Raw genomic sequence first — 22,490 nt, 5'->3', positions numbered from 1 at the left:
GTGCATGAATATGTAATGAAATCAACTGTAAAAGAGAAGAAAAAAAACCAGAAATGCCACAGCTGTTTTTTCTTACCGGTGTCAATGTTGAAGCAGGTGGCGTGGAATTTGCCCATGTAAAACTCCACACCGATGATGGCAAACATGACAATGGCAAAGAAAAGCAGCAGGCCGATCTGAAGCAGGGGCACCATGGCTTTCATTATAGACTTCAACACCACTTGAAGGCCTGGAGAAAATAAAACAGATCCTTGCTTCAAATGCACAAACACACAAAAATGTAATGGTGTTCAGTACGTTAAAATGTCCTTTGTTCTTTCAGTAAGTCATCTCACTAGTAATGTCTTGTTTCCTGTTTTGTTTGTTACTTTGATTATTGATTTGGGGACTTTGTTTAGTCTTTGTCTTCCATGTGCCTCGGTTGCCTGTTTTTGTAAATAAATCTTTTTTGTGTGCGTGTAATTCCTGCACTCCTGTCTGGCTTCCCTGCTTCCCCGCACTTGGGTCCTCTACGTTTTGACTTGCCTTTCAACACCACGAAAACCCTAACCCTGGCAGAAACCATATGAACGTATAATTGCCTCATATTATTATATATAGTACACACACAAATTGTTGGATAATTCGTTTTGAAATACTAAGTAAAGGAAAATAATGTGTTCAATTTGTTGAATTTATTTTGAAATGTGGTTTGATAACAAAACGAATGCTTGCAATGGTATTAAAAGTAAAGAAAACAGATTTTAGCAAGAAACATGAAGTAGACACGGGATTTGCACATAAAATGATGTGGTGGACCCCATTTGGCTCCCAGGCTTTACATTTGACACCTGTGATTTCACCGAACTGCGTAGTTTTGGAATGTGGGGGAAGCTTGATTAGCCATGAAGAATCCACACAAGCACTGAAATAAAATGCTAATTCCAAGCAGCAAGACCCGAGCTGACTTTCCAACCCTGAACCCGAGAACTTAGGCAGACTTGCTAATGACAATGACCCAGTCCTGAAAACATACATTTCAGACTCTAAATTTCCCATATGGGTATATGTGAGTGTGACTATACAGTATTTATACTGAAAAAAGCGAAAGGACTGTGTTCCCAACCGTTATTGAGCCGAGGCACTCTTTTTACATGAGAAAAAAAAATTCACGGCACACCACCAAACAAAAATACACAAAAAGTAAGACTATTGGAAGAATGATCATCTCATCTCATTTTACAAAAGCCTTAAAGTGAAATCTGGCCCGATTTGATTGAACACATTGCATCTAGTATGAATAGTATGAATGTGGATACACAGGTTAATTGCATCTTCTGCCATCTGATGGAAGAACATTTCATTGTTCTGCCTGTCACTGTATGTTGCATAGATAGATAAAGATATATTTGTAATTAATAAATAATAATTTTCCCAAAAATTCAGCGAAATTTGATGATTTCCCACAGCACCCCTGCCGATCTCTCAGGGCACACGAGTGTGCCGAGGCATATCTGATCTAAATTGTATTTTTTCATTTCTCTATTCAAAAATAATGGCTTCCAGATCAAACCTGTTCTGTTCACTTTCACGGAAACATCACTCCCCTCAAACACTCAATCACTCAATTAACTGTTTAAACAATGCATGTTGTTACAGTGGTGTAAATGTTTTTGTTGTTGTTGTTGTTGTTGTTGTTTTATCCAGTCCAGTACATTTGTTATGTACATCCATCCATCCATTTCCTCTCAGCTGACTTTGGGTGAGCCAATTGCAGGGCACATATAAAGAAGCAACCCTTCGCACTAACATTCACACCTATGGACAATATAGTCTTCCGTGCATGTTTTTGGAACGTGGGAGGAAACTGGAGTACCCGGAGAAAGCCCACATACAAACTCCACACAGGGAGGCCGGATTTGAACCCGGAACCTCAGACCTGTGCCACCCTTGTTAAGTACAGTTGTGTTTAAACTTGTAAGTTAAACACATGAGCGTTTAATTAGAACTCCTTGTTTTCAAACATTTTTATTTTGTAACTTTTCTGTCCAATATGTTTTAATTGCAACATTATTTAAGTAGCCTACAGTTTTTCATTTTCCTTTAAGCGCAGTGTTAATATTCAAACTGTGCATAATTTTACAGTGCTTTAAAAAAAATGATTCATGGTCATTATTGTGGTAAATGGAGTGTCAAGTTTTTTTGGTGTGGTAAAGATGAGTAAATGAGAAACACTCATTTAGAGTCTTCAATTAACCTAACAGATGTTTTTGGAATACCTCGAAAAAACCCACACAGCGGGGGAGAACATGCAAACGTCACAGAATCAAATGTCCAATCATAGTTCCTTTGTGGGTAGCCCCTTGACGAAGCATTATTCCACAAAAGGCAGAACCGTACAGTTTTCCTGAAAGTGTGATGTGTGGTCTTACGGGAAGAGAACAAATCCTTCCCAAATCTCTTTTCACAAGGTGGGAAGCATAGAAAATTGAAAACTTATGAGTGTGCCAAGATACTTTTGCACTAATGTACTATTTAAAAGTATATTATTTATAGTGAATAACCTTATCAAAAAAGACATCAACACAGACCCAATGTTTTTGGGTATGTTTTTCCATTCATGCTGAAATCAACTCGAACAAGCTTTCTGAACTCTGCAAACATATTTAGAGAGTGACTTACTGGGGATCCCTGACACTAGTTTGAGGGGTCGCAGCACTCTCACAGCCCGCAGTGTTCGCAGGTCGAAGTCGGAGCCCACTTTTGCCAGGATCCTGTGTATAGACACAACCAAAAATGGTTACAGTGCACAGCTTGAGCTATAGGTTAAACACCTCTGACTATAAAGCTATCGAATAGATCGAAGGTTGGGGGGTTAGGTTGCGCAATGACAGCTGTTCTAGAATAGACTTAACAAACAGCACATACATATTTAAAGAGTAAACAACCTGTGCTTTTTTATTACATCAATAAGAAGTTGACGAGTGATTGAAGGAAAAGCGGAGTGGTTGAGTGTGTGCTGATGTAGAGGTGCGTGTCATTGGTATAGGAGTGAAAGGTCATTCCATGGATAATCTGACCAAGGGGGAGCATGTTGACCATAAAGGGGAGGGGTTCAAGTACAGAGCCCCGTGGTACACCTTGGTTGACTGGAATGGGAGTGGATCTAGAGCTATGGATAATGACAAACTGGTCTCTTTTGGAAAAGTATGAATCGAACCAGGAAAGCGATGTACTAATAAGGCCGAGGTCCTCAGACAAGCGGTTGAGGAGAATGGGATAAGCGATGGTGTCGAAAGCAACAGAGACTTGAGAGAAGGTTAGCTATGTTTTGTAGTGTGACCATTGGTGTCATAAGGTTGAGAAGTCAGTCACCTGCTACTGTTGGTCAGGGCTGGTATATGTTCTCTTGGTGTTCCTGAAGGAGAGGGGGAAGAGGCAGTCATAGGAGGGGCGATGCTGTCTACATAGATGAGGGGATTTCGATTGACTGTGAGCATGTGGGGTTTGAGATGATGACAGTGTGTGAGACAGAGGACGCGTTGTAGAGTGTAGAGTGGGGATAGTAGGATGGCCATTGAAATCCATTTTGTATCAGGTCGCTCTATGAATGTCACAAGAACGAAGGATCAGTCCAAGGGATTTGATGTTGGTGAGGCTGTTAGGAGAGAAACAGCAGCCCATGTATATAGCATGTGTAGTTTGGTGTTACGACGTATGTTGCAATGTCGGTCACATTCCGGAGCTGTTTCGCCAACTATGTTAGAATCAGAATCAGAATCATCTTTATTTGCCAAGTATGTCCAAAACACACAAGGAATTTGTCTCCGGTAGTTGGAGCCGCTCTAGTACAACAGACAGTCAATTTACAGAACACTTTGGAGACACAAAGACATTGACAAAAAACAACAACAAACAACAATTGTGCAAAAAGATGCAGAGTCCTCAGTTCGAATGGCTAATATCGCAATAGTCCGGTGCAATGACCATTGTGCAAAGGGCACTGAGACTTAGTGGTGCCATACGCTCGGAGGAGTGGCTAGCGTTAGCCACCTCCTTGACAGAAAATAGAAACAATGACGGAAGCTTCCAGTCAAGGTCCGTGATAGAGGCTGACACGGGAATGGATGTTGACTCCTGCTCCTCCCACTCCCTCAGAGGTTGATCCCCACTCCCTCCCAATACCAAGAGAATGTTTTCAAAAAATCCCGCTCCCTCCCACTTCCACAGAGATCGCTCCCATTCCCTCCCAATCCTGAGTTTTTGAGAAGAATCCCACCCAATCCCGAGTTTTTGAATAAAATCCCACTGCCACAGACATTGATCCCAATCCCGAATCAAAATTATGCAGAATTCCACTCCCATCAATGGATCACTGAGTTAAAACCATCATAAAATGGCTAATAGGGAAGCAGTAATTTGTAATATTTTGTTAGATTGTGAAGTGGCAACATTCATATGAGCGTCTTTAATCTTTCAGCAGATTAGCTTTAGCTAACAGCGTAAACGTTCGGTAAGTGGCACATGCTTGATTTATTGGTGAAGTTGATGCAGAGGGGGTAGCGGGCTATTTGTGTTTGGCAATGTGTCTGCTGCATGCGACACACACTAATGTGTTATTCGATGGCTTGGTAATGAAGTGCTGACTCCACAAGTGAAAATAAAATCTACGCTGACTTTGTGGAAGGTTGCATACGCTTCAGAGTTTACACTCTTTTTTTTAGTCTAGCGCCATCCAAAATCCTCAAGGATAACAGAAGCTGTCATCGCCACTGGCTCACCGGCTCACTTGCATGAGAAAGGGCCACCCTCTCAAAACATATTTAAGCAAGACAAAAAAAACAGAGCGTGTAAAGTGTTCTTTGTCTCTTGATCCTGTAGATATTTTGTTGAAAACATATCAAACGTTATTATATAGATATATATACAGGCGGCACGGTGGACGACTGGTTAGAACGTCTGCCTCACAGTGTGGAGTTTGCATGTTCTCCCCGTGCCTGCGTGTGTTTCCTCCCACATCCCAAAAACATGCATTCATTGGAGACTCTAACTTGCCCGTAGGCGTGACTGTGAGCGCGAATGGTTGTTTGTTTGTATGTGCCCTGCGATTGGCTGGCAACCGGTTCAGGGTGGACCCCGCCTCCTGCCCGACGACAGCTGGGATAGGCTCCAGCACGCCCGCGACCCTCGTGAGGAGAAGCGGCTTCGAAAATGAATGGATGGATGAATTCATAATAAAAAAAATTGAATTAAGTTCACCGTTGAAAAAATGTTTTCCCAATATTTTGCTGACGGGCTAATTCCCTCAAAATACTGGCATTTCATTTCTTCATTGTTGCCACCCATTCAGTCCATATTAGTAGCGAGCTGCAGTTTTCACCCAACAATCACCAAAACACAAGGAAAGACTTGTGGCTTTAATGGTCTTTTTTTAAATGAGGAAATAAAACAAAAACAGGACTTTTGACAAAAACATGCAACAAAGTATGACAGGAACGATGATAAAGGGACATTGATAACTTTGCATTCCTTGCAGCTCTGGCTGACTATATTAACAAAATATTTGAGCTATTCTTTTAATATATAGATTTTAAAAAATTATTCCATATTATGACAGTGTGATCATACAGTGTTTTAACAACAGCATTCTGATAAAAAACATTTTCCTCGTAATCAATTTTTACACTTATGTACCAAAGAACGCATTCACTCCCATTTACGCAGTGTCCCTGAACACATTTGGCGCAGTCGTGCAGTTGAGATGTAAACACGGACGGCCGCACTGAATGGGTTGCCAAATACGGCATTTCTCCCCCAGCTTATGAAGGCTCATATATTGTGTGTTCAGCCGGGTTTTGTCCTGGAAGTCCCAAGCAACACCTGGCACCCTCGAATGAAAATGAACTTTCGCTCAAAACTGTTCTTTGACGCCAGAATAAGCGTGTTGTCAATAATATTCATCAGGCAGAAATGAACTATGTTCAGTTCACGTTCGCCCAAAATATGAACTAGTTCATTAACCTTCGTTCATTGAACTCATTCAGGTACAACACTCCCTGTAGCGTTAAAAACTAGGGCTGCAACTAACTAATATTTTAATATTCGATTAATGTGTCGATTAGTTTTTAATTGATTGATGAATCGGATGGAAAAAAAAAACTTGTTTTAAATTTCCATTCTTTAATTCAAAAACAGGACATTATTTCAAATTGATAGAGAGAGAGAGAGAGAGAGAGAGAGAGAGGGAGGGAGGGAGGGAGGGAGGGAGAGATAGATAGATAGATAGATAGATAGATAGATAGATAGATAGATAGATAGATAGATAGATAGATAGATAGATAGATAGATAGATAGATAGATAGATAGATAGATACAACCCCAATTCCAATGAAGTTGGGTCATTGTGTTAAACATAAAAACAGAATACAATGATTTGCAAATCATGTTCAACCTATATTTAATTGAATACACTACAAAGACAAGATATTTAATGTTCAAACTGATAAACTTGATTGTTTTTCGCAAAGAGTCATTAATTTAGAATTTGATGGCTGCAACACATTCCAAAAAAAGCTGGGACAGGTGACAAAAAAGACTGAGAAAGTTGAGGAATGTTCATCAAACACCTGTTTGGAACATCCCACAGTTGAACAGGCTAATTGGAAACAGGTGGGTGCCATGATTGGGTAGAAAAGGAGCTTCCCTGAATTGCTCAGTCATTCACAAGCAAAGATGGGGCGAGGTTCACCCTTTTGTGAACAAGTGCATGAGGCAATAGTCGAACAGTTTCAGGACAATGTTCCTCAATGTAAAATTGCAAGGAACTTAGGGATTTCATCATCTACGGTCCATAATATCAGGTTCCAGAGAATCTGGAGAAAGGCCGAAAACCAACATTGAATGCCCGTGACCTTCGATCCCTCAGGCGGCACTGCATCAAAAACCGACATCAATGTGTACTGGATATCACCACATGGGCTCAGGAACACTTCAGAAAACCAATGTCTGTAAATACAGTTCGGCGCTACATCCGTAAGTGCAACTTGAAACTCTACTATGCAAAGCAATAGCCATTTGTCGACAACACCCAGAAACGCCGCCGGCTTCTCTGGGGCCGAGCTCATCTCAGATGGACTGATGCAAAGTGGAAAAGTGTTCTGTCGTCCTACGAGTCCACATTTCACATTGTTTTTTGAAATTGTGGACGTTGTGTCCTCCGGGCCAAAGAGGAAAAGAACCATCCGGACTGTTATGGACGCAAAGTTCAAAAGCCAGCATCTGTGATGGTATGGGGCTGGGTTAGTGCCAATGGCATGGGTAACTTACACATCTGTGAAGTGACCATTAAAACTGAAAGGTACATACAGGTTTTGGAGAAACATATGCTGCCATCCAAGCAACGTCTTTTTCATGGACGCCCCTGCTTATTTCAGCAAGACAATGATACCAAACCACATTCTGCACGTGTTACAACAGTGTGCCTTAGTAGTAAAAGAGTGATGGTACTAGACTGGCCTGCCTGGAGTCCAGACCTGTCTCCCATTGAAAATGTGTGGCACATTAGGAAGCGTAAAATACGACAACGGAGACCCAGACTGTTGAACAGCTGAAGCTGCACATCAAGCAAGAAGGGGAAAGAATTCCACCAACAAAGCTTCACCAATTAGTGTCCTCAGTTCCCAAACATTTATTGAATGTTGTTAAAAGAAAAGGTGACGTGACACAGTGGGAAACATGAGCCTGTCCCAGCTTTTTTGGAATGTGTTGCAGCCATCAAATTCTAAAAACAATCAAGTTTATCAGTTTGAACATGAAATATCTTGTCTTTGTAGTGTATTCAATTAAAATTAATATAGGTTGAACATGATTTGCAAATCATTGTATTCTGTTTTTATTTATGTTTAGCACAACGTCCCAACTTGATTGGAATTGGGGTTGTAGATAGATAGATTCGTTATCTCCTCAATTACAGAATATGTTTCTCCAACTCCTGTTACATAACATCTGTCAATTGGACAGTTTACACTAAGAGTGGTGCAACATGTAGTAAAATAAAAATTCTGTTTACACAGATCTGTGGAGACAAACCCTAACACACTGCAGAAAATACACAGCTACATCATTAGACAATAGCCATTTCATGCCAATTAGACCTACAATCTTGTAAAAGGAAATGGGCAAAGGAATCATGAGTTCAGTATGTCACATCCTGTTTGTGATGCTGTGTGCGCGTGTGTGTCCGTGTTGTGGCCCTGACGTAATGTGATACGAGCTGACAGCTGTGACAGAGGCAGGAGAGGCTATAATGCACAAGAGGACGGTGGAAGTGGGTCCACATAAAGTCATTGTCGCTGCCAGAGTCACTTGCCGTCAATACATGGCTGCTGTTGTATAGCCATGGTTCGAAATTGACACACCCTGCTGGTTGGATCTTCACCCAGCCTTGCTGCCAAGTCACTGGCAGAGGAACTTGTTGTGGGGGGTAGTTGTCGTTATTATGAAGCCTCACTGTTACATACGGGAAATTCAGAACGGCTTGCTCAAACACATTTTCAGCATGCACACCTCTGTAATCCTGTTACAGCAATCAGTAATGAATATTATACAAGCCAAATAAAAACAGTCAAATGTAGTGGGAAAGGTCTGAAAACTTTATGTTGTATTTTGAGAAGTTGGCAAACCTCAGAAGGAAGACTGAGAAACTTTACGGATTATGAACGTGCAACCTTTGGACATTTTTTCTCATTAAAAGTTGTATGGATGTTTGGGAAAATGTGTGTTTTGTTGGATTATTTGTCTCATTCAAAACTACAATACATTGCGTTCACTCAGTATGTAAATTAAAGTACCGTAAATACCGAAGAACTGTCTTGCTAGACATTGTAGAAGGACAAAGAAATAGGAGTAACAGGTTTTTGGCAGAAGGCATTGTTTTACATTGAGAAAAGAATTTTCCCTTTTTAAAATGGTTTGGTTTACCGTAATAATGATATTCATGCATCCATCTGTTTCCTATACCGTTTGTCCTAATTATGACCGTGGGTGAGCTGGAGCCTATTCCAGCTGACTTCGAGTGAGACGCAGGTACGCTCACGTTGACCACTGTGAGCAATTTCGAGTAGTCAATTAAACTAGCAAGCATGATTTTGCAATGTGGGAGGAAGTGGAAGTAGCCATGATTTGAAAAGATAGCCACTCTACTGTGAGGCAGAGACAAGGTCCCAGTGCCACCTCATGAGAATCATATGTATTCCGATTTGGATGAAACAGACAAGAACATTCAAATATGCGCATCAAGTAGGACGAGGTCAGATTTGAGGAAAGCCCAATTCAAAGCAAACAAAGAATGTTGATTACATACAACAGTGACTGACCATTGTTAGAAAGTGATGTTTGAAATCAAGAAAGAGGATTCTGTGCTGCTTTTAACATTATCATAGTCATATCTGAGTAGAAATATTGGCGTATCAGGCAGCGCTGTCATTTCAGTGCGCATTACAGCATTTAGTTTACAAGGAAGAGGGACTATATCATATACCGCGTGATAGCGATTGTCAAGAGTTTGACAAAAGAGAAAATCTTACAAGATGTTCTGCAATTTATGACTTGGAATGCGATCAAGTTGTAGTCGTCTCATGTGACTCCTTTCATTCGCAGTAGAAATTAAAACATTATGACTTTAAAGGCTATTCTCATTTCATCGCTGTGTAGAGAACAAAACCTACAACTAAAACAAAGATTCCAGTCTGTCACTGCACTGTACTGTACTGTAAAAGAATAACGCTAGCGCACACTTTCCAAGCAGTGTTTCCCTAAAAATAAAAACAGGTAATAAAGGAAGGCAAGATATGAACTCATACACACCAACACAAACATACCAAGTGGGATTAATATAAAGACAGACAGTAAGGATATTGTTATTGACATTTTTTTTTTTAATCTCAGCTAGAAACAAGAAATGATATGTAACATAAGATGAGCAAAGTAATGTCTCGCCGCCTCACAACTTTCAGGAACAAGGGGCGTCCTACAATTTCTAACATCATAGCAAGTATCGTATCATGATCTTATTCTCAGTGGGAGTGCCACTCAACAGAAATATGATTGATGTTTTACATTTTATAATTTTTGCCTTCGGGATCATCACGTGGTACTAAATTGGCAGCTTTTAAAATGGGTAACAATGGGTATTTTTCACTCAAAACAATGCGTTATGGGATACATTTGTGGCTAGCTTACAGTTTTTCATTCAATACATTAAGACACCACAAATAGTATTGCATACTGGGATGGATTTGCAAATCAAGATCGGAGACGCCGCGTAAATACTGTACGTTACTGTATTTATTGCATGGACGCATACACGTGGGAGTCTGTAACCAATTGTCCTTTTAAAATAACAGTAATATACTGTGCAGTGCTTTTTTGCAGCTCTGCTACTGTTTACTACGTTACAGTATGTTACTGTAATTGCTGAACCCTCGTTAGGAGAAGCGGTGAAGAAAATGGATGGATGGATGGATGTTCATCAGGTTACAAAATTAACACTCGCCAGGCACCAAATGCGACTAAATTATTTGTTTGGTTTGTGCATCTCAGAGCGCTACTCGCCATGTGGCTAGGGAATGTTTGGACCCACGTGCACAAACATACACGCGCCGATCGTAGTGCAGCAGCGTGTGCCCTGGAGCCAGTAATATTGGAGCAGGGCTCCATCTGACATGACCGAAATCAACAAACCAAAATCCTCACGATCGTCATTATTCAGGTGGTTTGTAAAATGGCGAATAGTTCATCTGTATTGTTATTAAAAATGATGGACATTTGTAAGTAGCACTAATGTTAACAGAGTACGTAGCATCATAACTGGAAAATGCTCATTTTTACAATTCAAGGTACAGTGGGTACGGAAAGTATTGCTCAAATCATTTAAGTTCATGTTTTCCCCACATTAATGTAAACACAACACCCCATATTGACAGAAAAAAAACTGAATTGTTGAATTTTTTTACAGATTTATTAAAAAAGAAGAACTGAAATGTCACGCAGCCATAAGTATTCAGACCCTTTGCGCAGTATTTAGTAGAAGCACCCTTTTGAGCGAATGAAGCCATGAGTATTTTATTAAAAAAGAAGAACTGAAATGTCACGCAGCCATAAGTATTCAGACCCTTTGCGCAGTATTTAGTAGAAGCACCCTTTTGAGCGAATGAAGCCATGAGTATTTTGGGAATGATGCGAGTTTTTCACACCTGGATTTGGGGATCCTCTGCCATTCCTCCTTGCAGATCCTCTCCAGTTCTGTCAGGTTGATGGTTGGTGGGCAGCCATTTTTAGGTCTTTCCAGAGATGCTCAATTGGGTTTAAGTCAGGGCTCTGGCTGGGCCATTCAAGAAGAGTCACAGAGTTGTTCTGAAGCCACTCCTTTGATATGTTAGCGGTGTGCTTAGGGTCATTGTCTTTTTTGTAGGTGAATCTTCAGGCAAGTCTGAGGTTCTGAGTACTCTGGAAAAGCTTTTCGTCCACGATATCCCTGTACTTGGCCGCATTTATCTTTTCTTTTGATTGCAACCTGTCCCTGTCATCCTGTCCCTGCAGCTGAAAAACACCCCCACAGCATGATGCTGCCCCCACCATGCTTCACTGTTTGGACTGTATTGGACAGGTGATGAGCAGTGCCTGGTTTCCTCCACACATACTGCTTAGAATTAAGGCCAACATTTTCTTGCACTGAGGAGAGGCTTCCGTCGGGCCACTCTGCCATAAAGGGCCGACTGGTGGAGGGCTGCAGTGATGGTTGACTTTCTAGAACTTTCTCCCATCTCCCGACAGCATCTCTGGAGCTCAGCCACAGTGATCTTTGGGCTCTTCTTTACCTCTCTCACCAAGGCTCTTCACCCCCGATTGCTCTAGGCAGGGTTCTGATCATCCCAAACGTCTTTCATTTCTGGATTATGGAGGCCAATGTGCTCTCAGGAACCTTAAGTGCAGCAGAATATTTTTTTTGTAACCTTGGCCAGATATGTGCCTTGCCACAATTCTGTCTCTGAGCTCTTTAGGCAGTTCCTTTGACCTTATAATTCTCTTTTGCTCTGACATGCACTGTGAGCTGTAAGGTCTGTATATAGACAGGTGTGTGGCTTTCCTAATCAAGTCCAATCAGTATAATCAAACACAGCTGGACTCCAATGAAGGTGTAGAACCAACTCAAGGATGATCAGAAGAAATGGACAGCACCCGAGTTAAATATATGAGTGTCACAGCAAAGGGTCTGAATACTTATGGCTGTGTGATATTTCAGTTTTTCTTTTTTCATAAATCAGCAAAAATATCAACAATTACGTTTTTTTTCTGTCAATATGGGGTGCTGTGTGTTCATTAATGAGGAAAAAAATGAACTGAAATGATTTTAACAAAAGGATGCAGTATAACAAAGTGTGAAAAATTTAAGGGGGTCTGAAAACCTTCCGTACCCACTGTATTTTGTCATAACGGGAGACTTTAATATTCATGTTGAAAATAACATGGAAAAAAATCTAAAGAATCTCTGCTATACAAGACACATTTGACCTCTCTCAACCCACACTCAAGGTCACATCTTAGACCTGGTCATCTCTAAGGATGTTGAAATTCTATCAATTGACATCAAGGATATGGCTATTTCTGACCATTTTTTTGTATTCTTTGAATTACAGATTCTTCCAAAAGTTCAGACAACATCTATGTCCATTAAGAAAAGGTATGAGAGTACCGCCACTAAGTTTATGGAGACCATTGCTGTGCCACAAACTGTGAATGCTGAGACAGTTGAGGAACTTTTGGATAATTTCACCTGGAAAATTTCAAATGTCAAGAAAGCTGTCGCTCCTATTAAAACTAAGACAATCTTGAGGCGACCTAGAACACCGTGGAGGAGCACAATGATGGTAAAGACCTCTAAATCAAAGTGTAGGAAAGCAAAAGATTCCAAATTGACTATGAGCTCTACAAACAAAGTCTTTGTCATTTTAACCAAGAGATAGTCAGGGCTAGACAGCAACACTTTTCTGAAATCATTAGTAAGAACTTCAACAATACTCGCACTCTGTTTGCTGTGGTTGACAAGCTCACAACCCCCCGAATCAGATAGCTCCAGAACTCCTAACAGCTGTTAAATGCAATGAATGTGCTTGTAATTTGAGTGAAAAAATACAATCCATCAGGTTAAATATCAGCACAAATCAGCAAAATGATCAAATGATACTGTTACCATGTCAGAATTTGATACAGTTGACCAAAAAACTGTCAAGAAAAGCAGGTGAAATCATCAACGAGCTGTCTTGACTCAATAGCATCTGACTTTTTCAAAGCTATTGTGAAGTCTGTGCTCGCTGATTTGCAACAAATAATTAATTGCTCACTTCAGTCAGGCGAGTTTCCTAAAGCTCTTAAAGTAGCTGCCATTAAGCCTCTGCTAAAAAATAGAACACTGGACGCTTCCATGTTAGCAAGCTATAGACCCTTCTCAAATCTCCCTTTCATAGCCAAGATTGTTGAGAAAGTTATTTCTAATCAACTCAGCAATTTCTTGAACTTAAATTGACTTTTTGACAAATTTCAATCAGGTTTCCGAACTCATTACAGTACAGAATCTGCTCTTATCAAAGTGCTAAATGATATAAAGGTTGAATACTGACTTGGGAATGTGTCAATTCTGGTCTGGTTGGATCTCAGTGAGGCTTTTGATATGGTGGATCATAATATACTGCTGAACAGGTTGGAAACGTGGGTAGGTCTAAATGGAACAGTCCTTAAATGGTTCAGGTCCTACCTGGAGGAAAGGAGTTATTTTGTAACCATTGGAAATGTACAATCTCATCGAATGGCAATGACCTATGTTGGGGTCCCTCAGCAGTCAATTCTTAGACCCCTCCTGTTCAGCCTGTACATGCTACCATCCATCCATCCATTTTCAACACCGCTCATCCTGGTTAGGGTCACGGGGCGCTGGAGCCTATGCCAGCTTACTTCGGGCGAAAGGCGGACTACACCCTGAACTGGCCGCCAGTCAGTAACAGAGCACATATAGACATGGACAACCATTCGCACTCACATTCACACCGTCACTGAGTGGGAACTGAACCCACGCTGCCCGCACCAAAGTCTGACGAGTGTACCACTACACCCTCAGTGACTTTGTATATGCTACCCTTGGGTAAAATTCTATAATAGCTATGCAGTGTCTCCAGATGACTACAATTCAATTGAGGTGTTGTGTCACTGTCTAAAACAGATGAACAACTGGATGACATAATTGTTTTTGGCAACAAATAAAAGAGGATTGCTGTTAATAAATACCTGGATTCAGTATCTTTAAAAATCAAAGACCAAGTCCGAAACCTTGGCGTTCTGATAGATTCCGAACTGAATTTCAACAGTCATATCAAATCAATTACTACTGCCTTTTACCATCTGAAGAACATATCCAGAGTAAAGGCTTGTATGTGTCAAGCAGACCAGGAGAAGCTCATCCATGCTTTTATCTCAAGTCGACTTGACTATTGTAATGGTCTTCTGACTAGACTCCCCAAAAAGAGCATTAAAAAGCTGCAGCTCATTCAGAATGCTGCAGCTTGGGTTCTGACCAGAACAAAGAGGTCAGAGCATATGACTCCAATTCTAAAGTCTTTACACTGGCTTCCAGTCAGCTTTAGAATAGATTTTAAAGTTCTTAATAAGCTGGGGGGGTTTTTTAAATGTTTTTAATGATGTTAAGCAAATTGAGTTACCTTGTGTATGAAATGTGCTACATAAATACATTTGCTAAATACTAATAATCTGAAAACATGCAAAGACTTAGAACAATGTAAACACACAGCCACACATTGAAAGGCAGCCCATTGCTCCAGTATGTGCCACTAACAGTGTGTTTGCTGTGTCCACTACTTTGATGGGTTAAATGCAGAGGGAAAAAAATGCCGTGTCTGTGCTCAGGATAATACAGATGATTCTATTCGATTGTATTCTATTGTATTTTATTGTATTCTATTCTATTCGGTGAACAGAAGACAACCTCTATGTCCATTAAAAAAAGGTACGAGAGTACTAGCACTCTGTAGTAGCAAACAGTGTGTCGTCCCTCCTACATATTACAGAGGTAGGTTATGTTGCAGGGACTCTAACCACAATGCACCAAACTTCAGAACATCATGAAAGCAAACAGTGACATCATCTGGAGTCGCAGACTTAAAAAAAATGAGGGCCATATGACTCATGCTATGGTGTAAATTATGTATTAAACTTAGTAGTCTGACGTGAACGCACACAAACACATACGAATAAAATAGTAACATTTACGTTCTCCGGTAAACTGGCATTTGTAAAGAGGCAAAGAAGAAAAGTCCAAAATATCTTGTAGTCTAAGGTTTTGACAGTCCAAATTCTAGCTTTGGTGTTGAATTCATAAATTCCCCCACTGGACACTCTATTAGGTACACCTGCACATTCTCAAGAACAATATCAAAATGCTCAGTTTATTTTGACACTGTCAGAGGGGTACCTAAATAAGGTTACCAAAATGCATATAGAAAATCCTGAGTATGATGTAATGCAGTTCTACATTACTTATTACCAAATTATAACAACAATACTAAACATATTGTTTAATTAAAACCTCAATTACAGTATTTCTAATCTATTCTATATTGGATCAGAGTCATTCATGTTTGCAAGTGTATTCAATGAAGTGTGCAGTGAGTTTACAGGTACACTCTTATTTGCTGAGTGTTTGCTGTTGTGTTAATATTCTGGTCACAAACTTTCCATTCTTGGTAAATGTCTGTGCTCTTCTGAGTGCCTTTCTAGTTTCCGAAATTCATTTTGAGACATACAGACACAAACATCTTGGCCATTATGAGGTTTTGGGTTAAAGATGGGATGGACTGTGATGCATTTGCTGTACAATAAGCAGGTTACATTGGGGAGTGCTGGGAAGTCCACACATGACTCACTCTTTCAAATGAACATTCCGTAAGTAACTTGATAAAAAAAAAAATACTGTATTTGAAATCAGAGTTTCCTTATTAGAAAAGTTCAAAGTATTTTTGGAGAGTTTTGCATTCTGTATTTTTTAATTTGCATTACGAAAGGGGAGAGGATTTCTGATATTTAATATCTGCATGAAAAAGTGATTAATCATGGTGAATGTTTTGGTCTCGTGTCACTTCTCTCTGTTAATTACCCATAATCATAGATGGCTGCATGTGACAGAAATGTCAGAACCGTCATGATTGATACTACCTCATATCGTCAAATCAGGAGAAGAGGTACTGCATGCACACAGGATCATGGGCATTTATTAGTTAGAACATCATCCACATGTGCACAACAAAAACAACATGACACTGGCTCGTCACCTGTGATGTAATCCTTCCTCCATCCCTCCCACTCTTAACCATTGATGTGGTGTTATTGTGTTGGTGAAGTGGAGCTGAAGAGAGAGCGGGAAGCCTAACCACAGAGTAACTAATGCACGGTGTAACACATTACATGCACGCTCACCCCAGACAGTGACACTGACACTTTTATGGGTTCACTCAGGTGTACAAACCTTAACCCATATTTGTCTTTGTGATGTTCTGGGACCCCTCCTTGATCCATCACCTCACAGTAGTGGAGCTGTTTGCATGTCTCAACGATCCTCGGGGCTAAGTTGTCAGGGGGCTTTGTGCCCATGGTAGGGTTACCGAGGATAAACAGGTCCTGGGTGAGGGACAACACCAAGCATAGCTCGAAACTTCCTATGATGAAGCCAATTTATGGAACACATTTTCCCTTGCCCAGGACGCAGGTCACCAGGGCCCACCTGTGAAGCCATGCAGGGCTTGATAGTGAGCGCCTGGTGGCCAAGCCTGCACAGATGGCGCCATACTGGGGACAGCCCAAAGCGACCACCTCTGTCCCCCTTCCCATGGATTCACCGCAACTTGGGCTCTGGTACCAATCCTCTTGAGAAAGGTTGGACTCTGTTCCAATCTGGAGTTGCCCCTGGTGAGAGGTGGTGAATAGGTGTTGGCATACTTATTGCCACCCAACTTACTGTCTGTACGTTGGGGTTCACCTCCAGGAGTTCTTTAGGGCTCTGGATGTAGTCAGACTGTCTTGGTTGACACACCTCTGCAATATTGCGTGGACATCAGGGACAGTGCCTATGGATTGGCAGACCAGGGTGGCAGTCCAGTTTTTAAAGAAGGTGGCTCTCACTTTTCAGCTCTACACTCTCAGCAGGGTGTTCTTTGTCAACTTTGAGAATCCTGTGGGGCGTGTTTCGAGAGTATATACGAGACCCCTGATAAGGGCCATTCTGTCCCTGTACAACTGGTGTCTCCATTGCTAGCAGTATGTCTTCGCCAAGGCTGTCCTTGGTCAATGATTGTGTTCATAATCTTCATGGACAGAATTTTTAGGCAGAGAAGAGGCATCAAGCTGGTCTGGTTTGGTGGCATCAGTATTATGTCCCTGCGTTTAGCAGATAATGCGGTTCTGTTGCCTTCATCAACCTGCGATCTTCAACTCTCACTGGAGCAGTTTGCAGCCAAGTGTGAAGTGATTAGGATAAGAATAAGTACCTCCAAATCTGAGGTCATGGTCCTCAGTCGAAAAGGGTGGAGTGCACTCTCCAGATGGAGATCCTGGATGTCTTCCTAGTGAGACGTTCAGGAGGAGGCCCCCAGAAGACCCAACATCTCGGAGAGACTATGTATCTCGGCTGGCTTGGGAATGCGGCATTTGGAAGAGCTGTATGAAGTGGCTTGGGAGAGGAAAGTCTGGGCTTCGTTGTGCTTACGCTACTTAGGCAATAGAGTTTTCTGATCAAGGGTACATTTCAATGGAGGTGGGAAAGAGATGATGAGTTCTGATTTGAGCTGATTAAAGACATGAGCAAAAAGACTGAGATAGTGAGATGTTGCTCTTTTCCAACTCTGGAGAGGTGTTACGACAACAACACTGTAGGCACTGTATGCAATGCTCCTCGTTGCATACATAAAACACTATTTCATGCCATTAAAAATTCAAAGTTATCTGACTGCACATTTGTGCCTTATTTGTAGAACATTGTCTCCTCCGATGCATACTACATCTTGTCTTAGTTCTGGCAGTGAGCAAGTTCTCAAGGGTGGGTAGGGGGGTGCCGACAATGTATGAAATGGAGTAGAACGAGAGTAGCTTAAAGTTGCAGTGGTCATAATTTTGAAAAATGAACATTTACATGTCCTCTGACTGCCCTCGCTTCATGTCCCCTCCCTTACTCATTTAAGATTAAGTCACAATTCACAGTACGCGACAAGCGCTCTGAAGTCCGAAATCAGTGATTTATTCCCCTCTCAGACTGATGTCCATGCGTGTGTGTAAAACGATAAGGTGATGCGCAATTGCTTCCCTTTTGCCCAGCTACAGGATACGATTTCCTTCTTGGAATCCATCCATCCATTTTCTATACCACTTATCCTGTTTAGCATCACAGGAAAGCTGACATGGGGTGAGAGGTGGGGTACACTCTGGACCAGTTCAGTTATTGTACTGTATAATATCAGTTCTGGAAATCTAACAAATGCCTGCCCCTAGTTTCCTCCACCCTAAATTGAAAACTTTATTATATCACTGTACAGCGACTGGTGACTACTGTGAGCAAAGAATTGGGCAAACAGAATGCATTGAGAAGCAGAAGGGGGTTATATTTGTGATTCAAATCAGTGATGGAGGGAGAACAACCGGCATCTTCAACACAAGCTTGCAAGAGTGAATCAAATCAATTAGTAGGCCCTGTTTACCATCTGGCACTGTGCCTGGGAGCCAGTCTAAGAGAGAATTTGTTTCAGTCTGTTTGCCAGGCAGTGTGAAAAAACACTGACGTATGTGACATGCATACACAATCAATTATATTTATTTTTTTTTTTTTTTTTTTTTTTACTGCTACCTCATTAATAGGCAAAAGAAAACGTATTTCACAAAATGGTTGGTCGAGGAAAGGATCGATATCGTTACACCTAACATTTGATGGAAAAAATAGTTACACACAGTATAAAGTGTTTAGTTTCAAGGGAGGACTATTGATTGTGCGTAATGAACTTTATTGACTTACTAGAAAGCGAGCTCAGTGTAGTGATATGTAGCATAATACTGCATTGTTGACAATGGCTCTCAGTATTGTTTAAGCACTTAACCTATTTCATTGTGTCTTCTCTGTGTGACTGTTGCTCAACACCTGATTTCTCAGTGGGGCCGTTTAACCACTGGAAAGGCTGAGGCAAGCGTTAAAGAGGGCTTTTGGTGGGAAGAGCCATCATCAGGTTCGTGGTATGTACTGTACATTTTGAAGTATCCTTTTCCAAATAAGAGGCTGAGCTTTAATTTGATCAAGTATGATTAAAAAAATAATAATGATTGTTCGTGCTTGCGAACACAGTGGAATAGTGATGCAAAACATTATTTTGCCATCTGCCTCACAGTAGGAAGGTCATACTTTTTGTCATCCATGTTAAAACTGTATGACCTGACAGTAGAATATGATTAAAAATCATCTTTTGAAGATTTAGAGATAGGAGGCGTGCCCGACTAGTCTGTCAACAATTTGCACACTCCAACCCCACACAAGGATCCTCGCAGGGGTGCGCCGCAGCCTCTCGAAAAGGAGATTATTATAGCTTCTTGACCAGATTATTTAACTCTGGTTAGCCTCTCTCTCTTAATACAATCATGTCTAAGTTAAAATGTCATCATGGCTGAGTTTGGAAAATATCACGTCACCGTTCTCACCGGCTCGTCAGTAAGTAAGACTCAAAGAATTGAAGTCTAGTCCATAGGTGTGGAAGCGAGATTGAATGATTGTTTGTCTGCAGTATATGTCTGGAGACCAGTCCAAGGTGACCATGGATAGAGTTACACTGACGGTAACATAATCCAAATTTGTGGGTAAGCCAGAATGTGCCATAGTCTATCACTGAACTATACTAACACAGTAAAAAAGTCATGATTACAGTCAGTATTTGTATGAAAAACACTTCTAGGCTATAAATAATAAACAATCCAATAAAAAAAAATAGTAAACTCAGTGGTAAATGAGCATGCTGTGTGATGAAGTATTTTTACTCCGCTTCACAGATGAGTTCATGGCACGCCGTTCATAACCTCATAGAGTCATATGTCGGTGCCAATTTAAACGGAGGATCTCTGTGCTGGCAATGTAAAAGTATTTTTTCCATAATATGTCTTCTTTATAACACATTCTATCGTGTTGGGGACAGGTGTGCAGAGTGAAGAGCGGAAGAATACATGCTGACTGCGGTAATGAAATCCCAATGAAAATCCGGGCCATACGTGTTCACATCTGGGGAAAAGAGAATGTTTGGCCACGCTATTTTTTGCTCTGTACATCAAGACCTCTGATTCCTTCTCCCCTATGTCAATCACACGCTAACTCCACACAATGCCGGCAATCAAACTCACAACCTTTTGACTATGAGGGAAACTGCACCGTGGCACCACCCACTTTCCATCTTGCGTCTGACGTAATTAACTCATCCATAAATGAAGTGTATGAGGACTTTGGAAGAGCACAGTAAAAACATCACACATGGCTTCTCACGTCTGGACACACTGTTTGTGAGTGTGTGTGTGTGTGTGTGTGCGCGCGCGCGTGTGTTGACTTGCACGTCTAATGTATCATGCTGTGACCCTCGGGCTCCATCAGAGGCTTTGTGCTCGTGTGTCGGCACGTTATTGCCGTGCTATATAATAACATGTGCATATGTGCCAATCAGTCTGCACCCAGCTGCCTTGGGTTCAGCACCAGCTGGCCAAGTGGCAGCGTATTATGTTCCAAAGTGGTTTCACAGTCCTCCTGTCTGAGAGGGAGAGCAGGTGTGTGCTGGCGCTCACACAGCCAGCAGAAAAAGGCGCATGTTTGGAAATGAGGGCCCAAAAGGCATTTGTCCGGTAGCAGCAGCGAGAAAGGGGAAAAGAATCCCAACTGATTTATAGTGGCTTTTGCTTCAAATAAAGACGAGTTTCACACTCTAGTGAAATCCATTACAAGAGCTTTATTATTATTGTATTGTCTGCCTTCACAAATATTCCATTTTGACGAACAATAACAGAGTAATATTAACATTTTATGTTTATTATTGTGGTTGTACAACCCCAATTCCAATGAAGTTGGGACGTTGTGTTTAAGATAAATAAAAACAGAATACAATGATTTGCAAATCATGTTCGACCTATATTTAATTGAATATACTACAAAGGCAAGATATTTAATGTTCAAACTGATCAAATGTATTGTTTTTAGCAAATAATCATTAACTTGGAATGTTATGGCTCCAACACGTTCCAAAAAAGCTGGGACAGCTGGCAAAAAAGACTGAGAAAGTTGAGGCATGCTCATCAAACACCTGTTTGGAACATCCCCCGGGTGAAGAGGCTAATTGGGAACAAGTGGATGCCACGATTGGGTAGAAAAGGAGCTTCCCTGAATTGCTCAGTTATTCACAAGCAAAGATGGGGCGAGGTTCACCTCTTTGTGAACAAGTGCGTGAGAAAATAGTCGAACAGTTTAAGGACAATGTTCCTCAAAGTACAATTGCAAGGAATTTAGGTCCATAATATCTACGGTCCATAATATCATCAAAAGGTTCAGAGAAGCTGGAGAAATAACTGCATGTAAGCGGCAAGGCCGAAAACCAACCACTGAATGCCCGTGACCTTCGATCCCTCAGGCGGCACTGGATCAAAAACTGAGCTTATCTAAGATGGACTGATGCAAAGTGGAAAAGTGTTCTGTGGTCCGACGAGTCCACATTTCCAATTGTTTTTTGAAATTGTGGACTTCGTGTCCTCCGGGCCAAATAGGAAAAGAACCATCCGGATTGTTATGGATGCAAAGTTCAAAAGCCAGCATCTGTGATGGTATGGGGCTGTGTTAGTGCCCATGGCATGGGTAACTTACACATCTGTGAAGGCACCATTATTGCCGAAAGGTACACGCAGGTTTTGGAGAAACATATGCTGCCATCCAAGCAACGTTTTTTTCATGGACGCCCCTGCTTATTCCAGCTAGACAATGTCAAACCACATTCTGCACGTGGTACAACAGCGTGCCTTCATAGTAAAGGAGTGCAGGTACTAGACTGGCCTGCCTGCAGTCCAGACCTGTCTCCCATTGAAAATGTGTGGCGCATTATGAAGCGTAAAATATGACAACGGAGACCCCAGACTGCTGAACAGCTGAAGCTGTACATCAAGCAAGAATGGAAAAGAATTCCACCTACAAAGCTTCAACAATTAGTGTCCTCAGTTCCCAAACGTTTATTGAATGTTGTTAAAAGAAAAGGTGAAGTTAATGATAATTTGCTTAAAAAAAAAAAATAAAAAAACAATAAAGTTTATCGGTTTGAACATTCAATATCTTGTCTTTGTAGTGGATTCAATGAAAAATATAGGTCGGACATGATTTCCAAATCATTGTATTCTGTTTT

At 41.1% G+C, this 22,490-nt stretch overlaps 1 protein-coding gene across 7 annotated transcripts in view; it reads right to left on the bottom strand.

Annotated features, from left to right (window-relative positions):
- The window catches only part of cacna1bb (calcium channel, voltage-dependent, N type, alpha 1B subunit, b), a 183,198-nt gene that overhangs the window by 110,038 nt on the left and 50,670 nt on the right, over window positions 1-22,490 (bottom strand). For all 7 annotated transcript variants that reach the window (XM_061799308.1, XM_061799303.1, XM_061799302.1 and 4 more), the window contains 2 exons: window positions 2,662-2,753; window positions 77-229 (listed from right to left, as the gene is read on the bottom strand). In XM_061799308.1, the coding sequence (XP_061655292.1) occupies window positions 77-229; window positions 2,662-2,753 (245 nt within the window). The remainder of the gene's footprint in view (window positions 1-76; window positions 230-2,661; window positions 2,754-22,490) is intronic.

This window comes from Phyllopteryx taeniolatus, chromosome 15 (genome assembly GCF_024500385.1).
Source record: "Phyllopteryx taeniolatus isolate TA_2022b chromosome 15, UOR_Ptae_1.2, whole genome shotgun sequence".
In the NCBI taxonomy this organism is placed as follows: domain Eukaryota; kingdom Metazoa; phylum Chordata; class Actinopteri; order Syngnathiformes; family Syngnathidae; genus Phyllopteryx; species Phyllopteryx taeniolatus.
Note: the sequence above shows the minus strand (reverse complement) of the source record. Positions and strands in the feature narration are given on the sequence as shown.